The sequence below is a fragment of the Salvelinus alpinus genome, chromosome 38 (genome assembly GCF_045679555.1).
Source record: "Salvelinus alpinus chromosome 38, SLU_Salpinus.1, whole genome shotgun sequence".
Classification (NCBI taxonomy): Eukaryota; Metazoa; Chordata; class Actinopteri; order Salmoniformes; family Salmonidae; genus Salvelinus; species Salvelinus alpinus.
In genome coordinates this window covers 13,567,417-13,589,744 of record NC_092123.1, presented here as the reverse complement: position 1 = coordinate 13,589,744, position 22,328 = coordinate 13,567,417, and the positions used below count along the sequence as shown (strand labels likewise).

The following is a 22,328-nucleotide window of genomic DNA, read 5'->3' as shown; positions in this document are numbered from 1 at the left end:
CTTATATAGAATACTGTACGACAAAAGTGTCTGTATTGAAACATGCCCACGTCAGGGGAGATACCTATTTAGGCAATCCCGAGCTGCTGGGCTGCTCAGTCCTGGCTCAGAGGGTCTGCCGTACTGTCACTCTGGCCTAACACACCTGAAACCAATAATGAATGTTTCACTAAGATCCTAAAGCAGACTGGGGTGTTGGGTTGGGGCGCTGCAGGGCGGTGGACCCCTGAGGGCAGGACGAGATGATCCAGCTATATTGTGTACAAGTAAAAAGAGCTCTACAGTAAGATTAGGCCTATGGTATGAATGACAGTGCCCTCTGTAATTATTGGGACAGTGAAGCATTTTTCTAATTTGGCTCTGCTCAAAAGTTTCGATTTGAAATCAAACATTGACTATGAAGTTAATGTGCAGACAGTCAGCTTTCATTTTAGTTTTTTTTTTTATCAATATCGGGAAACTATTTAGAAATTACAGAACGTTTTGTACATAGTCCCCCCATTGTAGGGAAGCAAAAGTATTTGGACAAATTCACTTGTATGGGTATTAAAGTAGTAAAAAGTTAAGTATGTGGTCCCACATTCCATGCACACAATGACCACATCAAGCTTGTGACTCTACTAATTTGTTGGATGCATTTGCTGTTTGTTCATCCCGACTGAATAGTGAATAATGATGAGCGAGAAAGTTATACACACAAATGTCATACCTCCAAGACATGCTAATCTCTCACTAATACAATAATAGGGGAGGTATGATAGTTGTGCATCTAACTTTCTCACTCATCATTCACTCATCATTCATAACCTTTAGCTCGATGCAGATGTTGCCTGTAATCCATGGCTTCTGGTTGGGTTATGTACGTACAGTCACTGTGAGGATGACATCATCGATGCACTTATTGATGAAGCCAGTGACTGATGTGGTCACCGCTACAAGACCATGGTGCTTGCCTACGGAGCTGTGAGGGGAACGGCACCTCCGTACCTTCAGGCTCTGATCAGGCCCTACACCCAAACAAGGGCACTGCGTTCATCCACCTCTGGCCTGCTCGCCTCCCTACCTCTGAGGAAGTACAGTTCCCGCTCAGCCCAGTCAAAACTGTTCGCTGCTCTGGCACCCCAATGGTGGCACAAACTCCCTCACGACGCCAGGTCAGCGGAGTCAATCACCACCTTCCGGAGACACCTGAAACCCCACCTCTTTAAGGAATACCTAGGATAGGATAAAGTAATCCTTCTAACCCCCCCCCCCCCCCTTAAAAGAGTTAGATGCACTATTGTAAAGTGGTTGTTCCACTGGATATCATAAGGTGAATGCACCAATTTCTAAGTCGCTCTGGATAAGAGCGTCTGCTAAATGACTTAAATGTAAATGTAAATGTAATGTGGTGTACTCCTCAATGCAATCGGAAGAATTCCGGAACATATTCCAGTCTATGCTAGCAAAACAGTCCTGTAGCTTAGCATCTGTGTCATCTGACCACTGCTTTACTGACCGAGTCACTGGTGCTTCCTGCTTTAGTTTTTGCTTGCAAGCAGGAATCAGGAGGATAGAATTATGGTCAGATTTGCAAAATGGAGGGCAAGGGAGAACTTTGTACGCGTCTTTGTGTGTGGAGTAAAGGTGGTCTAGATTTTTTTCCCCCTCTGGTTGCACAATTAACATGCTGGTAGGTAGAAATTAGGTAAAACGATGTGTTTCCCTGCATTAAAGTCCCCGGCCACTAGGAGCACCGCCTCTGGATGAGCGTTTTCCTGTTTGCTCATGGCCATATACAGCTCATTCGTTTTCGTGCACCAGCTGTTTACAAATATACACAGACCGCCACACCTTTTCTTAGCGGAAGAGGCTGTTCTATCTTGCCGATGCAGCGTAAAACCAACCAGCTGTATGTTATTCATGTTGTCGTTCAAACACAACTCGGTGAAACATAAGATATTACAGTTAATGTCCCGTTGGTGTCACACCCTGATCTGTTTCACCTGTCCTTGTGCTCATCTCCACCACCTCCAAGTGTCACCCATCTTCGCCATTATCCCCTGTGTATTTAATCCTGTGTTCTCTGTTTGTCTGTTGCCAGTTTGTTTTGTTCGTCAAGCCTACCAGCGGTTTTTCCCTTGCTCCTGTCTTTTGTTTCCTGGTTTTGACCATTCCTGCCTGCCCTGACCCTGCCTGCCATCCTGTGCCTTTGCCCCACCTATCTGTATTACTGACCTCTGCCTGCCGTTGACCTGTCCTTTTGCCTGCCCCTGTTCAAATAATACACTTTTGTTATTTCAACAGTCTGCACCTGGGTCTTACCTTAAACGTGATAGCTGGTAGGATATACGTGATTGTAGTTTGTTATCCAATTTTTTTTTTAACGTTGGCTAATAGAACTGATGGTTAAGGGAGATTACCCACTCACGTCGGATCCTTACAAGGCACCCCAACCTACGTCCCCGATATCTGTTTCTTTCTCCTGCAAATGATGGGGATGAGGGCCTTGTCAGGTAAATCCTTTGCGTCCGACTCGTTAAAGGAAAAAAATCTTCTTCCAGTACGAGGTGAGTAATAGCTGTCCTGATATCCAGAAGCTCTTTATGGTCTTAAGAGACAGTGGCAGATGTACAACATAAGTTACAAATAATGCGGAAAAAACACACACAACAGAAAAATTTGCTAGCAGCCAAGTCCTCCGGCGCCATGAAGCTGATTGAGAGAATGCCAAGAGTGTGCAAAGCTGTCAAGGCAAAGGGTGGCTACTTTGAAGAATCTCAAATATACAGTGGGGAGAACAAGTATTTGATACACTGCCGATTTTGCAGGTTTTCCTACTTACAAAGCATGTAGAGGTCTGTAATTTTTATCATAGTACACTTCAACTGTGAGACGGAATCTAAAACAAAAATCCAGAAAATCACATTGTATGATTTTTAAGTAATTAATTAGCATTTTACTGCATTACATAAGTATTTGATACATCAGAAAAGCAGAACTTAATATTTGGTACAGAAACCTTTGTTTGCAATTACAGAGATCATACGTTTCCTGTAGTTCTTGACCAGGTTTGCACACACTGCAGCAGGGATTTTGGCCCACTCCTCCATACAGACCTTCTCCAGATCCTTCAGGTTTCGTGGCTGTCGCTGGGCAATACGGACTTTCAGCTCCCTCCAAAGATGTTCTATTGGGTTCAGGTCTGGAGACTGGCTAGGCCACTCCAGGACCTTGAGATGCTTCTTACGGAGCCACTCCTTAGTTGCCCTGGCTGTGTGTTTCGGGTCGTTGTCATGCTGGAAGACCCAGCCACGACCCATCTTCAATGCTCTTACTGAGGGAAGGAGGTTGTTGGCCAAGATCTCGCGATACATGGCCCCATCCATCCTCCCCTCAATACGGTGCAGTCGTCCTGTCCCCTTTGCAGAAAAGCATCCCCAAAGAATGATGTTTCCACCTCCATGCTTCACGGTTGGGATGGTGTTCTTGGGGTTGTACTCATCCTTCTTCTTCCTCCAAACACGGCGAGTGGAGTTTAGACCAAAAAGCTCTATTTTTGTCTCATCAGACCACATGACCTTCTCCCATTCCTCCTCTGGATCATCCAGATGGTCATTGGCAAACTTCAGACAGGCCTGGACATGCGCTGGCTTGAGCAGGGGGACCTTGCGTGCGCTGCAGGATTTTAATCCATGACGGCGTAGTGTGTTACTAATGGTTTTCTTTGAGACTGTGGTCCCAGCTCTCTTCAGGTCATTGACCAGGTCCTGCCGTGTAGTTCTGGGCTGATCCCTCACCTTCCTCATGATCATTGATGCCCCACGAGGTGAGATCTTGCATGGAGCCCCAGACCGAGGGTGATTGACCGTCATCTTGAACTTCTTCCATTTTCTAATAATTGCGCCAACAGTTGTTGCCTTCTCACCAAGCTGCTTGCCTATTGTCCTGTAGCCCATCCCAGCCTTGTGCAGGTCTACAATTGTATCCCTGATGTCCTTACACAGCTCTCTGGTCTTGGCCATTGTGGAGAGGTTGGAGTCTGTTTGATTGAGTGTGTGGACAGGTGTCTTTTATACAGGTCACGAGTTCAAACAGGTGCAGTTAATACAGGTAATGAGTGGAGAACAGGAGGGCTTCTTAAAGAAAAACTAACAGGTCTGTGAGAGCCGGAATTCTTACTGGTTGGTAGGTGATCAAATACTTATGTCATGCAATAAAATGCAATTTAATTACTTAAAAATCATACAATGTGATTTTCTGGATTTTTGTTTTAGATTCCATCTCACAGTTGAAGTGTACCTATGATAAAAAATTACAGACCTCTACATGCTTTGTAAGTAGGAAAACCTGCAGTATCGGCAGTGTATCAAATACTTGTTCTCCCCACTGTAATTGAACAGTTCCATTTCACGCCATGCTGTTCATATAAATAATTTATTATAATTCACCAGCTTCTCGCAGTTATTTATCCCGGGTAAAGGGAGTGGTAACTGGTTTCCCGCCATTCAACCCTAGTGTGTATGTGCTTGGATGTGCGCCTGAATGTTTGTGACTGCGTATGCACGAGATGTGTCGCTGTTTGCATTAGAATGTGTGTATCTGGAGAGTTGTGTTAGCAGTTGATGTTATTCTTCAATAACACAAACCCTAAAGCAAATCATGGGGAGTCAAATATATTTATTCAAAGAGAACAAATCATAGTTGTTATGCTGGAAAGTATATGTTAGATGTTTATTCTTCCCTGTCCTCAGTGTTTTCTCCAGGGAACAAAGTGACAGGATGTAGTTTATACCCAAGCCTAGCCTTAGGTTGACAAATTAGAATTCCTTGCGTTAAAATGGCAATGGCAAAATAATGGCAAAAAATGGCAAAATACCAAGTTTTCCATTTCAGGTTCAATGTATAAACAGTTTGGACCAATGAAAACTTGCCATCTGTAGCTATGAGTCCCGGACTGAAATTCCTACACAGATCCTAAATAGATGTTGAACTGAAAAACACTAGTTCCATTGCTCTCTAGCCCTCTTGACCTCTAGTCCTCTGTATTGTGTATTTATATTAGAATATTCTTACAGTTGGGGTGTATTTGGTAAGTATTTCAGGCCCCTTGACCTTTTCCACATTTTTATACGTTACAACCTTATTTGAACATTTATTTAATTGTTGTATTTGTCCCTCAACAATCTACACACAATACCCCATAATGACAAAGCAAAAACAGGTTTGTAAGAATTTTTTTACATTTATAAAAGCTAAACTTAAATATCACATTTACATAAGTATTCAGATCCTTTACTCAGTACTTTGTTGAAGCACCTTTGACAGCTATTACAGCCTCAAGTCTTCTTGGGTCTGACGCTACAAGCTTGGAACACCTTTATTTGGGGAGTTTCTCTCATTCTTCTTTGCAGAACCTCACAAGCTCTGTCAGCTTGGATGGGGAGTGTTGCTGCACAGCTATTTCCAGGTCTCTCCAGAGATGTTAGATTGGGTTCAAGTTCGTGATCTGGCTGGGCCACCACTTGTCCTGAAGCCAGTCCTGCGTTGTCTTGGTTGTGTGCTTTGAGTCATTGTCCTGTTGGAAGGTGAACCTTCGCCCCAGTCTGAGGTCCTGAGCACTTTGGAGTAGGTTTTCAACAAGGATCTCTCTGTACTTTCCATTCATCGTTTCCTCGATCCTGACTAGTCTCCCAGGCCCTGCCGCTGAAAATCATCCGCACAGCATGATGCTGCCACCACCGCGCATCACCGTAGGGATGGTGCCAGGTTTCCACCACACATGACACTTGTCATGCAGGCCAAAGAGTTCAATCTCGGTTTCATCAGACCAAAGAATCTTGTTTCTCCCCCTATTGCTCAGTTTGGCCGAGCGGCCAGCTCTAGGTGGTTCCAAACTTCTTCCCTTTAAGAATTATAGAGACCACTGTGTTCTTGGGGACCCTCAATTCTGCAGACATCACCAACGAACTGGTCCAAACACACCAAGACAGTCGTGAAGAGGGCATGACAACACCTTTTCCCCCTCAGGAGACTGAAAAGATTTGGCATGGGTCCCCAGATCCTCAAAAAGTTCTACAGCTGCACCATCGAGAGCATCCTGACCGGTTGCATCACCGCCTGGTATGGCAACTGCTCTGCATCTGACCGTAAGGTGCTACAGAGGGTAGTGCGAACGGCCAGGTACATCACTGGGGCCAAGCTTCCTGCCATCCAGGACCTATTTAATTGGCGATGTCAGAGGAAAGCCCAAAAATGGTCAGATACTCCAGTCACCCGAGTCATAGACTTTTCTCTGTTACCGCACGGCAAGCGGTACCAGAGCACCAAGTCTAGGACCAAAAGGCTCCTTTACAGCTTCTACCCCCAAGCCATAAGAGTGCTGAACAATTAATCAAATGGCCACCGGACAATTTACATTGACATTGACTCTATCATTTTTTACTTTAGTTTGTGTAAATATTTTCTGAACTCGTCTTGAACTGCACTGTTGGTTAAAGGCTTGTAAGTAATCATTTTACGGTAAGGTCTACACTTGTTGTATTAGGCACATGTGACAAATAAAGTTTGATTTGATTAGAATTTTTGGTACCCTTCCCCAGATCTGTGCCTCGACACAATCCTTTCTCAGAGCTCTACGGAAAATTCCTTCAACCTCAGGGCTTGTTTTTTGCTCTGAAATGCTTTCAACTGTTGGACCTTATATAGACAGGTGTGTGTCTTTCCAAATCATGTCCAATCAACTGAATTTACCACAGGTGGACTCCAATGAAGTTGTAGAAACATCTCAAGAATGATCAATGGAAACAGGATGCACCTGAGCTCAATTTCGAGTCACATAGCAAATTATCTGAATACTTATGTAAATAAGGTATCTGTTTTTTATTTGTAATACGTTTGCAAAAATGTCAAACTGTTTTCGCTTTGTCATTATGGGGTATTGTGTGTAGATTGATGAGGATAAAAAAAAAAATGTAATTCATTTTGGAATAAGGGTGTAACATAACCAAATGTGGGAAAAGTCAAGGGGTCTGAATACTTTCCGAAGGCACTGTATGAGTTTCCCAGGCCTTTCTGCTTGTGAATATGTGGATGTGAGTGGAGGTGACCTGGTGTTTACCAACTAGTTGCTAATCCATTTGGAACGAGTGGAGCGACAGTGCTTTGATAAGCACCAGGTTCACCTCTGGCCCCCGGGCAGCCTGCACCCTTAGTTTGACACAACGAGTGTCTGAGAATCATCATCTTTCATCTCTGTCAAAGAAAATTAACTTGACCTTTTGCTGATAGGTAATTGGGCGGTGAGTGATGCTGGGTCTGGGCTATAGCTTTGTCTATGCCCTAAATGGCACCCTATACCTGGGATATAAGTAGCACACTATATAGGGAATGGGTACCATTTTGGATACACGTTTTGTGATGATGGCAGCAGAGGTTAAACAAGTGGTACTAGCTGATGTGTTGACTAGCAGTTTTTGAGTGGAACTCAAAGGTAATGGCATGTGAAGAGTTTGTGCAGAAGGTGACGCTAAAGAAATTGCGAAATATGTTGTGAATGTGGTTTGGAGAGAAGACTTTTCTCCCTCTGCTATTACCGTCCTCATATTTTTTGCCTGTATCTATGCTCTTGGTGTTACCTGAGGAGTTTCGCTACGAAATCCCAGCCGTTTGCACCGGAGTTGGAAAACTGAAGGGCAGCACACTGTAAGATGTCTAAAGAAGACCTTGCCAATTCTGTACGTATTACTCATCTCTTGACTCACCCTGTTCCCCCGCTGTGTTAATTTCTAGGTATGAAGAGGCCTCTGAGTCCAACCCAGTTGCTGCAGAAAGGCAGTGGCGGCGGCGTGTGCTTGCCCTTCAACCTGTGTGGCGAGCTGCTACAGGAGCCCGAAGAAGGACACCCAGATGGCCCTCAGCAGAAGAAAAGGCTGCTCTACTCCCTCTGCGAGGTGTGCAACCTCCAGCTCAACTCAGCCGCCCAGGCCCAGGTCCACTACAATGGCCGTTCCCACCTGCGCAGGGTCAAGCAGCTCAACAATGGAGAGCTCCCCCCGAGCACAGGCAGCGGCACCAGTCCAGCACCGGCCGGCACTCTCACCTGCTCCAGCACAGGTAAGCTGGGACAACTCACCATTCACTGGAACATAGAATACAATATTATGTTATTAGTTTGTCTACTGAGACAGAATAATTCCGCTCTACTTCCAACACCCAAAGAGTTGTTTGTCTCTGTTCATCTGTCTCTCTCTCTGGGCGTGCACTGTGCACACATGCAATTGTGGACGGAGGTGTGTGTGTTTTTGTGAGTGAGAGAGAAAAGCACATCTGTGTCCTGTGGGTTACTCATGGTGAAGATGCCCTGCCCCCCCATGGTTGACGAGGGTTGTGATGGGCTGTGCCCGCTCTCTTCCCTGAATTAACCCAGCTGGAGATGCCTGGTTAGGGCCAGAGTCTGAGCATCATGCACCCGCACACCCTAGAGTAACGAGCTCTCATGGAGGAGAGAAGCCATGGAGCTGGGGCTGGAGCTGGAGATTGGGGCTGGGGGTCAGGCTGGAGCTGAGGCTGTGGGTCAGTTGATGCTGAGGTTGGAGCCCGAAGTCGGGCTGAGGCTGGGATTGTGGGTCGGCTGGGGTTGGAGGTCGACTGTTGCCTGCTCATGGCATAGCTGCAGCTCAAACACCACTCTGTGTATTATTGGAGAGAGCAAGGAAGAGAGTGAGAGGATTACATAGGTCAGGTGCAGTGAGGCAGAGGAATGTAATCACAGTTACCAGGGCAGATGTACTGTAAGCAGCATGGAAAGAGCACTTGCGGATGAAACACCATTTAATAACACTGATGTTGTAGAGGGATGCATTGGGGAAACAAGATTAAACCCTTACAAGTAGAGTAGGTAAGGTTAGATGTTATTAAAAAAACATTGAAGCGATTTGCAGAAACATTTAAATGGAACACCACTAGCTAAACAGTAACAGAGTTTTAGAAGAAAATGACTGGGACCATCCAGCAGAACTAGGTTCAAGAATTATTTATTTTCTTTCAGGGGCAACGCTAGTAAGGCAGAAATTGTTGGTGGCATCCCATGATGGTGACACGTTGAAAGTCACAATGTTCCCTCCTGTCCTCTTCCCTTTCTGATATTCTGCATAGCACCAGGGACATGTAAAAGACAAGCCTGACCACTCCCCTCTCTGGGCCCCAGGTGACTGAGCCCCAGCTGAGGGAAGAAGTGCAACTGCCAACACCAGAGTCCGAAGGGATACATTCTAATAACAAGTATATCACATAAGCATATTATGCAGATAAGACATCTTAATTATCCATGTTACCCAACTAATTCTGATTCATCCACCACGTTCCCCTCTCAAGGGACTCGGTCCCTTCTGGAAAATCAGAACAGTAACATGGTACCTTACTAACAGTAGTTTGCAGAGTATATTAATTATGAAAAAACATACATAATCAAATTTAAAAGAAAATAAAGAATCAAATCCCTTCAATGTCGAGTACCTTAGTTCCATGTAAGCTTTCTCCCTTCGGAAACTGAGTTTACAACATTTATTCTACAAGACAGACTTGCACATGTTTAATCTCACACAGAATAATACATTGTTGAGGAAAATACAAAAATAACAGAACAGAAATGCTCCCTAAATTACAGGAGAACCAGTGTCTAAACACAGGCCTCATCACAACAGATAGGACAGTCATCCCTCTGAGGTACACACACTGTTCAGTCCAATTATCTCTTCCATGCATTAAGATACCGTCTGATGTCACTTCATGATAACCTCGAAAGAACAGATCAGAACAACAGTTTAGTTCAGTTCATTAACTATATGATAAATTATTACTTTTACCAATTTTTCTAAATACAAATGTCTTAACATATGTCAAAGAGAATAACAACCCATTCTATTGAAACTATTCTTTCAAATTGGCTTATACTCCCCAACACACTGTCAACTTCATCGCAGAGCCACAGGATCAGGAAGTTAGACATAACCCATCGGGAACAGAACAAACAACACAACAATACACTCCTACACATATCACTCAAGGTGTAAACTTCCATCCAAAACCTCAAAGAACTGAATCCAAAACCTCAAAGGACTGTACCCTCCCCCATTTTTAACACATAACTCTCCATGAGAGTAATGTATAAAACAACACTACTACTGGTCAAAAGATAAAACAAAATTTCAAATTAAAATCACTACTCTGAAAAACTACACAAAGAAAAATTATTTTACCTATATGGTCAAAGGAAAATAGACTTAAAGCAACCTACACTTAGTCAAAGGCAATGCCCTCTCCTTCTTCACATTGTTCCAAATTACAAATATGGCTAAGAACTATAAACTTCATCATAATTATCAATATTACAAATGACTTAGAAATCAGTATAACAAATGACCTTAAATTCATTATCCAAATGGCTTTCCAATGAGGGTCATCAAACCACAATGGAAAGTCATGACAGAGGTCATAGGTCATACAAACCCTTCAAAGAAGTGTTTCTTACTATATCAGACAAATTTAAAGAAAAATAGTCAACCATTTCCTACATGTTGTATCCCAGGTTCCCAGAACATTCCTTTATCAAAATAATTCACGTGTTTAATTAAAACTCAGAAAATAAAAACTTTAAAAAATTCCATGTGCCCCTTGAAGATACCTTGGCACTAAGACAAATGAAAAACTCACTAAACCCAAAGGAAATAGAACACACAAATCAGACATAGTATATTAAAAACACCAACAGATAGTCTTAACAAATGTGTTGTGTGTGTTGGTATTTGCAAACCTTAAGGTAAAAACAAACCCAAAATTGCCAGGCCTTTTCAATTTGGTAGTTTACGGCCTCAATCTCACTCACTCTCCCCAAGATTATAGCCCCAGGAAACATTCCAAAGAGAGACAATGAAACCCCCATTTTCCCAGAAAAAACACAAAACACCTCGTCAGCATTCATTATACTACACCGATTCAGAAACCCAAAAGTTAACTACAAACAAAACCTAATAATAATGATAATTCCACTGTACTCCCTCAAATCATTAATCGTTAGTTTTAAACTTCCTCAATGTTTATATGTACTTAATTTAGCATGTGCTACCCTTAGACACAATTATCCTGGTATCATTACTAGACCAATGTAATAATTTCTCCTCTGTCGCAAATGTAGTAAATTTCTCAGCATAAGGAATCAGCGTTATTTAATCCCAGGCATTTAATAAAAATTTTGACGTGTTCTCCTATGTCTCCTTAAACATACATACTTTAGGTGACTTCCATCCGTCCTGGAAGAAAGAATCCTACTCAAACACATCAGATAATACAATGTTTAATTAAGTGAAATCAACACCTACAATAAACAGTAAACCTTAAACAAACCCATAACGCCTTTCCAGCAATCTAATAATTTCAACCTGTTGCATACATTTTGTAAAAACAAACGTGTTGTTTTTAACAAATCGAAAACCTTTAAAAAGTTGGTGCTGTCTCATCAGCGTAAGAGTCAAAACTAACTTTTTTCCACTCATATCTACAATGTTTGCATGCCCCAAAGGTCAATACTGTTCAGCTCGTACATTAATGATCTTCCTTCTGTCTGTACAGGGTCTGAAGTTCCAATGTATGCAGATGATACAGTGATATATGCATGCAAATAGTAAACAACAAGCTACACAAGAACTCACTACTGTAATGTTTCAGATGACAAAGTTGCTCAGGGAGTCATGTTTGCATCTCAATAAAACATTTAAAAAACACAGTCTGCAAAAATAAAATCAAACTCAAACTGTAATCCACTTTAATGACCTGACATTGTTCCACGTAATGTAAACAGATTATAATGTTAGAATACATTAACTTCCTGCTCAAATTCACTGGTGTTACCTAAACAATAAAACCAAGCAACAATCATCAGAAAAAAATAATTTTGTTTCCCAGACAATGACCAGAGACCACGGCAAAATCAAGCCTCTCAGGAACTATAGACCTTCCGCTGCTTTCTAAAATATCATCCCGCTCTCAATACCACACTGTGATATTCTATGATGGGCAGTGAAGGAACAGAACCCCAGGATAACGTTATATCAAAGCTTATTATCCAGATTTCAATAATCTGATTAAGCGTATTTCTATATGTTACTATCCAAACGTCAGATTAAGACTCATATCCATATTCACACAACTCTCATATCACAGTCACACAATTCTATACTCAAACATACCTAATCAATTAGTTGTTTTCCAACAATATTTTAACCTGCAGGAATACTTTCTAATTTCTATCTCATGATTAGTTCCTAGGAAAATGCAACTCATACATTTACATCTTTCAATACTTTTAAATGGGGTACAGGTTTAAAACAAGTACAGGTTCCACCTTACTATCTTATACTATGTCATAAATGGTCTTAAGAAAGAGGTGAGCGCACCACACTTGAAGTCAAGTTTTTAGATAATCCCCTGTTACGTAGGCTCTGAGTGTGTATTCCTGTGTGAGGGGGGCACCTTGGAGGCGTAAGCAGGGCCGAGTCAGTGGAGGATGATCTGAGAGTTAGTCGACTCAAAGACACCTATCATTGGTCGGTTGCGGGCAACCTAGAGCCGTCCTGACACTGAATTGATCACAGTGGGGATTGGTGCGGTCTGTAGGGGTGAGGAGCCAGGGAGACTGTGGATTCTGTGTGAAGCACAGTACCTGGTGAAACCCTATTGGAAGATGGACCTCATTCTGTAAAGTGTCTGTGTGACTGTCTTAGTGACCCTCAGAAGTGGTGAATTCCAATTGTTTTAAATGTGCTTGCCGGGTATGCCCTGGGTTTGGTCATTTAGCGTTAAATATCTAGAATCTGTGTGAACTAGTTAACCTCTTGGCGCACGGATCCCTTTAACGGGATCATTTTCGTAAACAACCGCTGAATTGCAGAGCGCCAAATTCCCAAAAAAATTACTACAAATATTTTTTTTCATGAAATCACAAGTGAAATATATCAAAACACAGCTTAGCTTGTTGTTAATCCACCTATCGTGTCAGATTTAGAAAATATGCTTTACAGCAAAAGCAATCCAAGCGTTTGAGTTTATCAATCACTAGACAAAACATTACGAACAGCTAGCAGCAATGTAGATTGGTCACGGAAGTCAGAAAAGCAATACAATTAATCGCTTACCTTTGATGATCTTCAGATGTTTGCACTCACGAGACTCCCAGTTACACAATAAATGTTCCTTTTGTTCGATAAATATTATTTTTATATCCAAAAACCTCCATTTGGTTGGTGCGTTATGTTCAGAAATCAACAGGCTCCAGCAGTCATGAAGGGAAGACAAAAATTCCAAATAGTATCCGTAAAGTTCGTAGAAACATGTCAAACGTTTTTTATAATCAATCCTCAGGTTGTTTTTAACATAAATAATCGATAATATTTCAACCGGACGGTAAACTATTCAATACTAGAGAGAAAGAAAATGTCGAGCTACAACTTTCGCACGCATGAACTAATCAAAGGACACCTGGCCATCCACTGACGCGTTTTGATAAATCTCGCTCATTTTTCAGAAGAAAAGCTTGAAACTATGTCTAAAGCCTGTTCACAACCTGTGGAAGCCATTGGAAAAAGAATCTGGTTGATATCCCTTTAAATGGAGGATAGGCAGGCAATGGAACAGGGATTTTTCAAAATAAGAGGCACTTCCGGGTTGGTTTTCCTCAGGTTTTCGCCTGCAAAATCAGTTCTGTTATACTCACAGACAATATTTTGACAGTTTTGGAAACTTTAGAGTGTTTTCTATCCTAATCTGTCAATTATATGCATATTCTAGCATTTTTCCAAACATAAAAATTCTGCATCCTAGCGTCAAGAAGTTAAAAATAATAATAATAATAATAATAAGTTTGAGATGTGGTATCCACTCGGCTCACTGCCTCTCAGATCAAAGGTGGGTCCATCTGCTTCGTTCCCGAAGTGTGGTTTCCCTGAGATCCCAAGTTTGAGGGATCCCTCGTGCACGATTTACCCAGATCTTCAGGAGCGGTCACCAAGTGACGATTCACATCCCATCCTCATCGCCAAATGTGGTGTTTAATTTCTGTATTATCAAATCTTCCCTCACAAGCAAAAACGCCTCAACCGCGTAGTGGTAGGCCACACAAGCTCACAGAACGGGACCGCCGATTGCTGAAGCGCGCAGCGTGTAGAAAACGTCTGTCCTCGGTTGCAACATTCACTACCGAGTTCCAAACTGCCTCTGGAAGCAAAGTCAGCACAAGAACTGTTCTTCGGGAGCTTCATAAAATGGGTTTCCATGGCCGCCATTGGACTCTGGAGCAGTGGAAACATGTTCTCTGGAGTGATGAATCATGCTTCACCATCTGGCAGTCCAACAGACAAATCTGGGTTTGGTGGAAACGCTATCTGCCTCAATGCATTGTGCCAACTGTAAAATTTGGGGGAGGAGGAATAATGGTCTGGGGCTGTTTTTCTTGGTTCGGGCTAGGCCCCTTAGTTCCAGTGAAGCGAAATATTAACGCTACAGCATATAATGACATTCTAGATGATTCTGTGCTTCCAACTTTGTGGCAACAGTTTGAGGATGGCCCTTTCCTGTTTCAGCATGACAATGCCCCCGTGCAAAAAGGTCCATACAGAAATGGTTTGTTGAGATCGGTGAGTAAGAACTTTGAATGTCTTGTACAACCCTGACCTCAATTCCATCGAACACCTTTGGGATGAATTGGAATGCCGACTGCGAGCCAGGCCTAATCGCATAACATCAGTGCCCAACCTCACCAACATGCTGACCACACATCTCGCGTCGCGTGCGCGAGTGTTGTAAATACAATTTCACATGTTATTCAATCATTGTGCCCACACTGATTGCGCATGTCAACGAGCATCTGCGTAGTAAGGCGCTAAAATAGAACTTGGTTCTGTTTTTGACGCTTGATGCGCTGCAAGTCCCGCCTCTCCTCATTGGCTTTTATGAGCATATACCCACGTGAGTGATTGAAAGATGAACTGAGGTCCACACTCCAGTCCTGTTGGTGGTGGTAATGCACCTTAAAGTTGTTTTCCAACCGCCATATATCAAATCAAATCAAATGTATTTATATAGCCCTTCTTACATCAGCTGATATCTCAAAGTGCTGTACAGAAACCCAGACTAAAACCCCAAACAGCAAGCAATGCAGGTGTAGAAGCACGGTGGCTAGGAAAAACTCCCTAGAAAGGCCAAAACCTAGGAAGAAACCTAGAGAGGAACCAGGCTATGAGGGGTGGCCAGTCCTCTTCTGGTTGTGCCGGGTGGAGATTATAACAGAACATGGCCAAGATGTTCAAATGTTCATAAATGACCAGCATGGTCAAATAATAATAATCACAGTAGTTGTCGAGGGTGTAGCAAGTCAGCACCTCAGGATATAAAGTCCAAAGAAGAAGAAGAAGCCTGAAGGAGGAGAGACTACTAGAAACGAGCTAGGTTTATCCTTTTATCTGTGGATAAATTGTCGGAGTAGAGGACCTACACTGGCGTAACCCAATGTTTATCCCAGGACAAATTAGATAGCAACAGCAAGTTGGCTAGCTAAATTGACGTAAATCTTTAATGCTTTTCGACCTGTCCCCATATTAATATACGTGTTTCAGAGTTCGTTTTGATATTTCAACCTGCGTGTCGTGATTGCGTCTGCTGTGGGTGGACAAAATCATCATGCGTGCGATGGCGCACGTGAGCAGTCTGGTCAGCATGTACTGCTCTTGTGCAACAATTTACCAACATCTAGTGGAAAGCCTTCCCAGAAGAGTGGAGGCTGTTATAGCAGTAAGGGGGGGGGGGGGGGGCAACTCTATTAATGGCCATGATTTTTTGAATGAGATGTTCGACGAGCAGATGTTGAAATACTTTTGGTCTTGTGGTGTAGGTAGCCTAAACAGTACCAACTACCAGCCTACAGTATCCAAATAACACTGGGCTCACCACTAGATGGCAGTGCTGACAAAAAGCAGTAGCCAAGACACTGCACCATAGAGCCGCTAAGGGTTTATGGTAAGTGTTGGTGTTATGAATATAAAATAAAGACTATTTGCTGTATTTGCACAGTAGCTCTTTTTTTCCCATGTTCGATTTAAAAACCAAAGAATTGTTGTGGGGACTTTAAATACTACTACTACTACTACTACTAACACTACTAATACTACGACCACCAACAGGTAGACTCCCCTCACAGTTGCATGCTTCCAGTGATCAGAATAACAATACATTGTAGACAAAACAATTGCTATGGGGTTTCATTGAAATTCTAGCAATTATTTTATCAATATAGAATAATTACAGGAACTGGAATGAATTTGACCGTTCATGTTCAACACAGTGCAAGTTGCATTTATGTGAAATTTGTTCATAAAACATTGAAATGTCTCTTTGATGAGAGCTCAATAATAAAAATATAGGAATGTCACAGTGCAAATGGTGGCCAACATCATCCGTATATACAAAAATAGTATCTGAAAGTACAAATGCAATTGTCTTATGTGGATGTTATTTAGGCTACACACAGCACTGGGGTAAAAACTGTTCTGGTGCTTTGGTAGGTTCCTGAGCTCTGAAGCTATTGTAAAAGTAAAATGTAAAAGAGTCATGAGTGAGCAACAAAGCACATTTTCACCCGTAGTCGATTTCCATCACCTTGAGATGTATATGACAGAAACAATGACCTTATCAAAACTAGGCTGGGAGCATAACTGTTTGGAAAGTTTAATTACTTTATTAATTCATTAATGAGTTGTGTCTCTTGGGCCATGCTGTAAATATAATCATGTAATGGGATATGTGCTGTATACTGTACAGTGTGTGTGTGTGTGTGCGCGTATATGCTCGTCTATACATCTCCCAACATTGATGACAAAGAAACAGAACAAAACACACGCACAAACACATGCCTCTGCCTTTCCCTGAGGAGAGTGTTTCCGCAGTGTGTTTAGTCCTTATCTTCTGATATAGTCATCGAAAAGACTTTCTGAATCGCACCAGTGACTAATCAGTGACTAATTAATTATTCCCCAATTGTACTTCCCAACCAATGTTGCAATCACATGGTACAGGTACTGTACAGTTCAAACTAATTTGTTCGCCTCTTTATTTACAATTGTAACGGACACAATTTGAAATCGCCCTTCGAGCTTAATAACAGACGTTGGCAAGATGCCAAGTTGGCCCTCTCTTGGTGATTATTGAAGCATTGCTCCAGATGCTATGGCAGAGTCATAAATGGCCCATGGGGCTCTGGTCAAAAGTAGTGCACTATGTAGGGGATAGGGTGCCATTTGGAACGCAGACTTTAATTGATTTACTCACCAGTGAGGGCAATCAGACAGGCTTTATTTGTTTCTGTACTTGGCACGGTCACTGGAGAAATGAGCTGCTAGCTAGGTCAGAGAAACTGCTGACACGTCATTGGGGAGCATCAAGATGCTATTGGGACAGATTGCACAGAGGACATTGTGGCACTCACTCAGACACACATACACTCTTGTACACACACACACACACACACACACACACACACACACACACACACACACACACACACACACACACACACACACACACACACACACACACACACACAGATGGCGGCAAGTGCAGTGCAGCATTCCGGGCTGGGTTGTGGGATCTCTCTATTTACTTTCCATTAAGGACAACTTCTGTTTGGGTTAGAGAAATTATGCACATGAAAAGTGATCTAATTTTGGTGTGAGTGGCATCCCGTGCTTGTGATTTGCTATTCAAACTGCCTCCAACAACAGAAGCAGAGCAGGGCTAACACGGCAGGTTAGGGGGAAGGAAAGGGGGAGGTGAGGGGCGAGGACAGACTGATTGGGTTTTGGGACCGGTAGGACCTCTAGAGAACAATCTCGAAAGAGCTAGATGTTTGTCTGACATTTCTGTTGCTCCTGTCCACCAAGCCCCTTCCTCCCTCTGCCTCAACAGACTCCACTCGGAACACAAGGTCGTTTTCATTAGGACAGGCTATGGAGTACAGCTGGTCCAAATTGCTCCCTATAACCCCTCAATGTGGTTAGCATGTCTGAAGAGTCTGGATAGGTATAAGCAGTGTCGTAGTAGAGCTTCCGCCGTATTGCTTCCTGCAAGGATTCTGGCCAAGTAAAGTGATAGGGAACGAATTGGGACTAGCTTGTTGTGTAGTGTACCGTAGTATAGCGTAGGATTGTGTAGTGTCGGGGGTTGTGGCGGACTGCTGTGCATGCATTGCTTTCACACTCCAAGGTCACTTTCACACTCTTTATGTAGCACGTTATTGTCTGCTCTTGTAGATTGACGTGAGAGAGAGACTGAAATATATCCCACATGAAAAAAGTTGTTTGAATCAATGACACCCTTTATGGCTACTGTCCTTGTGTTTCATCATTCTCAGTATTACTCCTGGCCAGCACCATTGACTTGGCAGCATACAATATATTTGAGGAGCTTTACATAGCCAAGATCTTTTCAGAAGCTTTGTTTTATTTCGGCCATAGTACATCCCTCATGTTTTCCCCCAAGGCTCGAGACATATGTTTGCTATATCAGAAGGTGGAACATTTGTGGCGTTTGGCACATGTTGAGGCTCTCACTCTGTGTCAGTGAGAACACATGCTCTGTCTCTGTCGGGAGCTCAGTGTTTTGTAGTTCTAGTCCGTCATCTCTCTCTCACTCTCTCTCTATTCAATTTCAATTTAAGGGACTTTATTGGCATGGGAAACATGTTTACATTGCCAAAGCAAGTGAAATAGATAATAAACAATAAAAATGAACAGTAAACATTACACTCACAAAATTTCCAAAAGACATTTCAAATGTCGTATTATGTCTATATACAGTGTTGTAATGATGTACACATAGTTAAAGTACGTGTTAAAGTATTAAAACATAAATATTGGTTGTATTTACAATGGTGTTTGTTCTTCACTGGTCACCCTTTTCATGTGGCAACAGGTCACAAATATTGCGCCTTTGATTGCACACTGTGGTATTTGACCCAATAGATATGGGACTTTATCAAAATTGGATTTGTTTTCGAATTCTATTTGGGTCTGTGTAATCTGAGGGAAATATGTGTCTCTAATATGGCCATACATTTGGCAGGAGGTTCTCTCTCTCGCGCTCTCTCGCTCTCGCTCGCTGTGTGCCTGGCTCTCCGTGCCAGTCCTGCTTTATTTATCCCATGCCAGGCCCTGCTGACGCCAGGAAGACCCCAGCCCTCCCACTCCTTCATACAGCGATTAAACTGGGCAACCACTAATAGGGACTCACAGGCACTAAAGGTTCAGAGATTTAAAAGGAAATGCCGATAGGGAATTGTCAGTTGAAATTTGATGGAAATGTCTTCGTCCTCTTTAAAAATGTGTGTGTGTGTCTGGCGTACTACGCTTGCCCCGTGAATCTACGTGCATGTGTGTCATTGATTTCTCTCACTTTAAACTGTGTGTGCGTACATGTGAGAAAAATGACAGAGACTAACAAGAGTAGACAGGTAGACAGGCTTGTTAGCTGCTTGGTCAGATAGTGAGAGGAATAACATGTTCTGAACGTCAAACACACACACACTCTCTCACACACACACACACACACACACACATACATACACTTATTTCCAACTTACTCAGAAGTGTCACTGTGAACTAGTCTCTCCTCACCTCATTTGTTATCTCTAATGGCATGGCTTATCTCTGTGTGCGTTTGTGTGTGCGTGCCAGCTTGCGCATGTTTGTTTGTGCGTGTGTGCGTGTCTCTCTCTTTCTTCCCACAGAGTGAAGGGTTTTGCTCAGGGGGAAATGAGCCAGTGTCTAGGGAGCTGTGGAGGTGTGCTGATCTTAAAGTGTGTTGTCACACTGACGATAAGGCTCAGAGGCAAGGCGTACTAGTTCTTCACCACTCAACACAGTGCAGCATTTCTTTCTCTCGCTCACTCGCTCTCCCTTTCTCTTTCTCTGTCTGTTCCTCTCCCTTTTCCCCTACTCTCTCTCTTTCTTAGTCCCCTTCTCTTTTCCCCTCTCTCTTTCTTTGTCCACCTCTCTCTCCTTCGATCCTCTTCTCTCTGTCTCTCTCTGTCTCTCTCTGCCCCCCCACCCCCCCCACCCCCCCACACACACACACACCTACCTCTCTCTATCTCTCTTTTAACATAGGAGGACACATATTCTACTCAGCATTGGGAGGGAGGAGTTGTGTGTGTGAATATGTGGACCAGTCTACTGAGCCGAGGTGAGCGACGCTGTTCCGTTGTTGCTGATTGTTTTCAGTACTGCTGTGCTTGACAGAACTCGTAGCTGGTAACAGTACAGCAAATGCATGACTTTGAAATTTCTTTCAGTTTATTGATTTCATTGTAGTTGTTCCCTGCTTTGAGTAAATAAGTGTTTGATATATAGTGTCTCTGTTAGGTTACAGTATGCCAACAGATTTTCTGATTTATTGTCTTTATGTATTGCCATTTGAGAAGCAATTTTTTATGAGGTATAGTATTTTGATTACACAGTCATGGACAACTCTTTATAGCACACTGTAAAGAGGATGCCATGAATTTGACAGTAATGACAGGCAGCTAGTGGTAAGTAAGTTACTGTATTTCATATTGGAGTACAACTACTGGAATCTAAATGCAGTATCAAAGAGGTACTGAGTAATGACACACAGTAAAATACATGCCGTAGAATTGACTGTATTATACTGTTAAAAAAAAGTTAATGCTAATGTAATTGTACTGAATGAATGGAGTAATTAGTTAAATTCTTTAAGTGCAGATGGGATTTGTATTTCACAGTATTATACTGTAATTATATGGGATTGGCGCAAGCAGGTTGGCTGATAGCTAATGTGTTTACACATTAAAGCATATCAATTCATATTTGGTATGTTATATCACTTGCACTTCTAGAGGTCTTATCAAATGCTTCCAAATTGGCAGCGACTACAGGGCAAAACTGACTAAAAGGAAATGTCAAAATGCTCAACAAGGTTTAAGACTTGATGCCACTCCAATCTGTCCCCTATACATTTTCATTTCATGGGGCACTACTACTACATACCAGTTAAATTGGTACAGCATTCTTTAAATATGTTAATGTGCCAGAAACAGCAATACCATGCACCCACTCTTGGTCAAAATGCTTTTGGTACTCCAATAACTTGGTACTGTACTGTATTCTGTGGGATGGAATTACTGCACACAAACCTTTCCCACATCATAAATTACAGTATGCTTCAGTAAATCGTTTCACAGTATTTTACTGTTGATAATACCCCAAATTACCAGATAAATTACAGTTTTCCATGACTGTGTGTGTGTGTGTGTGTGTGTGTGTGTGTGTGTGTGTGTGTGTGTGTGTGTGTGTGTGTGTGTGTGTGTGTGTGTGTGTGTGTGTGTGTGTGTGTGTGTGTGTGTGTGTGTGTGTGTGTGTGTGTGTGTGTGTGTGTGTGTGTGTGTGTATGTACTCTACTCATCTACTTGGGAATCAGAAGGTGTGTGTGTATGCATACAGCGTGTGACCATAGATTGTTGATACGAGAGTGAGGGCTGTTGTATTCTGTAACAGTCAATCATGACTGTGTGTGTCTGTCTGTGTGTGTGAGAGGGTTTGTGACTGTGTGTGCATTTTCTTTGGTTGTGCATCTGTGCATGCGTGACTGTGTGTGTTTGTTTGCTGAAAGAACTGTATGGAGTCTGGAGTTTTCTTCTCTCAGTCGTTACGCAGAAAGCTCATTCAATAGGTCAACATCACACCGTCTATCTGTCTGCCTGTCTGTATGTCTGCCTGTCTGTCTCAACATGGGCCATCAGAAATTAGTGTGGCTGCCCTGCACCCAGTATATTGGTCAATTCTAATGCCTATTGATTGTATTTATTGATGTTGTCTGGATTTGAATGTATGTCCAGCATTATACATTATGTTCTTCAAGCTTATGTAGTTCAATTACTGTAGATCAATAGACACCGTATTAATGTGGAGAATAGCTTTAAATCAGCTTTACGGTGGTAGGGGGGGAACTCCATATCGCCTTCTCACACCATGTCACTTTTATGGGGGGCTGAAAAGTAGTGTCAGTCTGCTTAATACTCGCCCCTAGGCTCCCTTATATTAGGTTGTGTTCATTAGGGTTGCAGCAAAAAATACTTTAAAACAATTTGCAAGGAAAAACGAAAATGAACATTTTCTATTGGACAAATCGAGGTAGTACCTACCTGTTTCACTCCATTTCCCTTTATTTCGGACCATTTTCTTCGGTTTCTTGCCTAATGAACAGGACCCTGTTTGTATGATGCTTTAGCC

At 42.5% G+C, this 22,328-nt stretch overlaps 1 protein-coding gene across 2 annotated transcripts in view; it reads left to right on the top strand.

The window, feature by feature from the left end:
- LOC139566207 (zinc finger protein 385B-like) overlaps window positions 1–22,328 on the top strand; it is a 151,925-nt gene that overhangs the window by 39,463 nt on the left and 90,134 nt on the right. The window contains exon 2 of one of the 2 annotated variants that reach the window (XM_071387242.1): window positions 7,771–8,094. In XM_071387242.1, the coding sequence (XP_071243343.1) occupies window positions 7,773–8,094 (322 nt within the window). In that variant the 5' untranslated portion in view covers window positions 7,771–7,772. Of the gene's footprint in view, window positions 1–7,770; window positions 8,095–19,658; window positions 20,263–22,328 lie in introns of those variants that run through there. The other variant, XM_071387243.1, reaches the window with a different exon arrangement.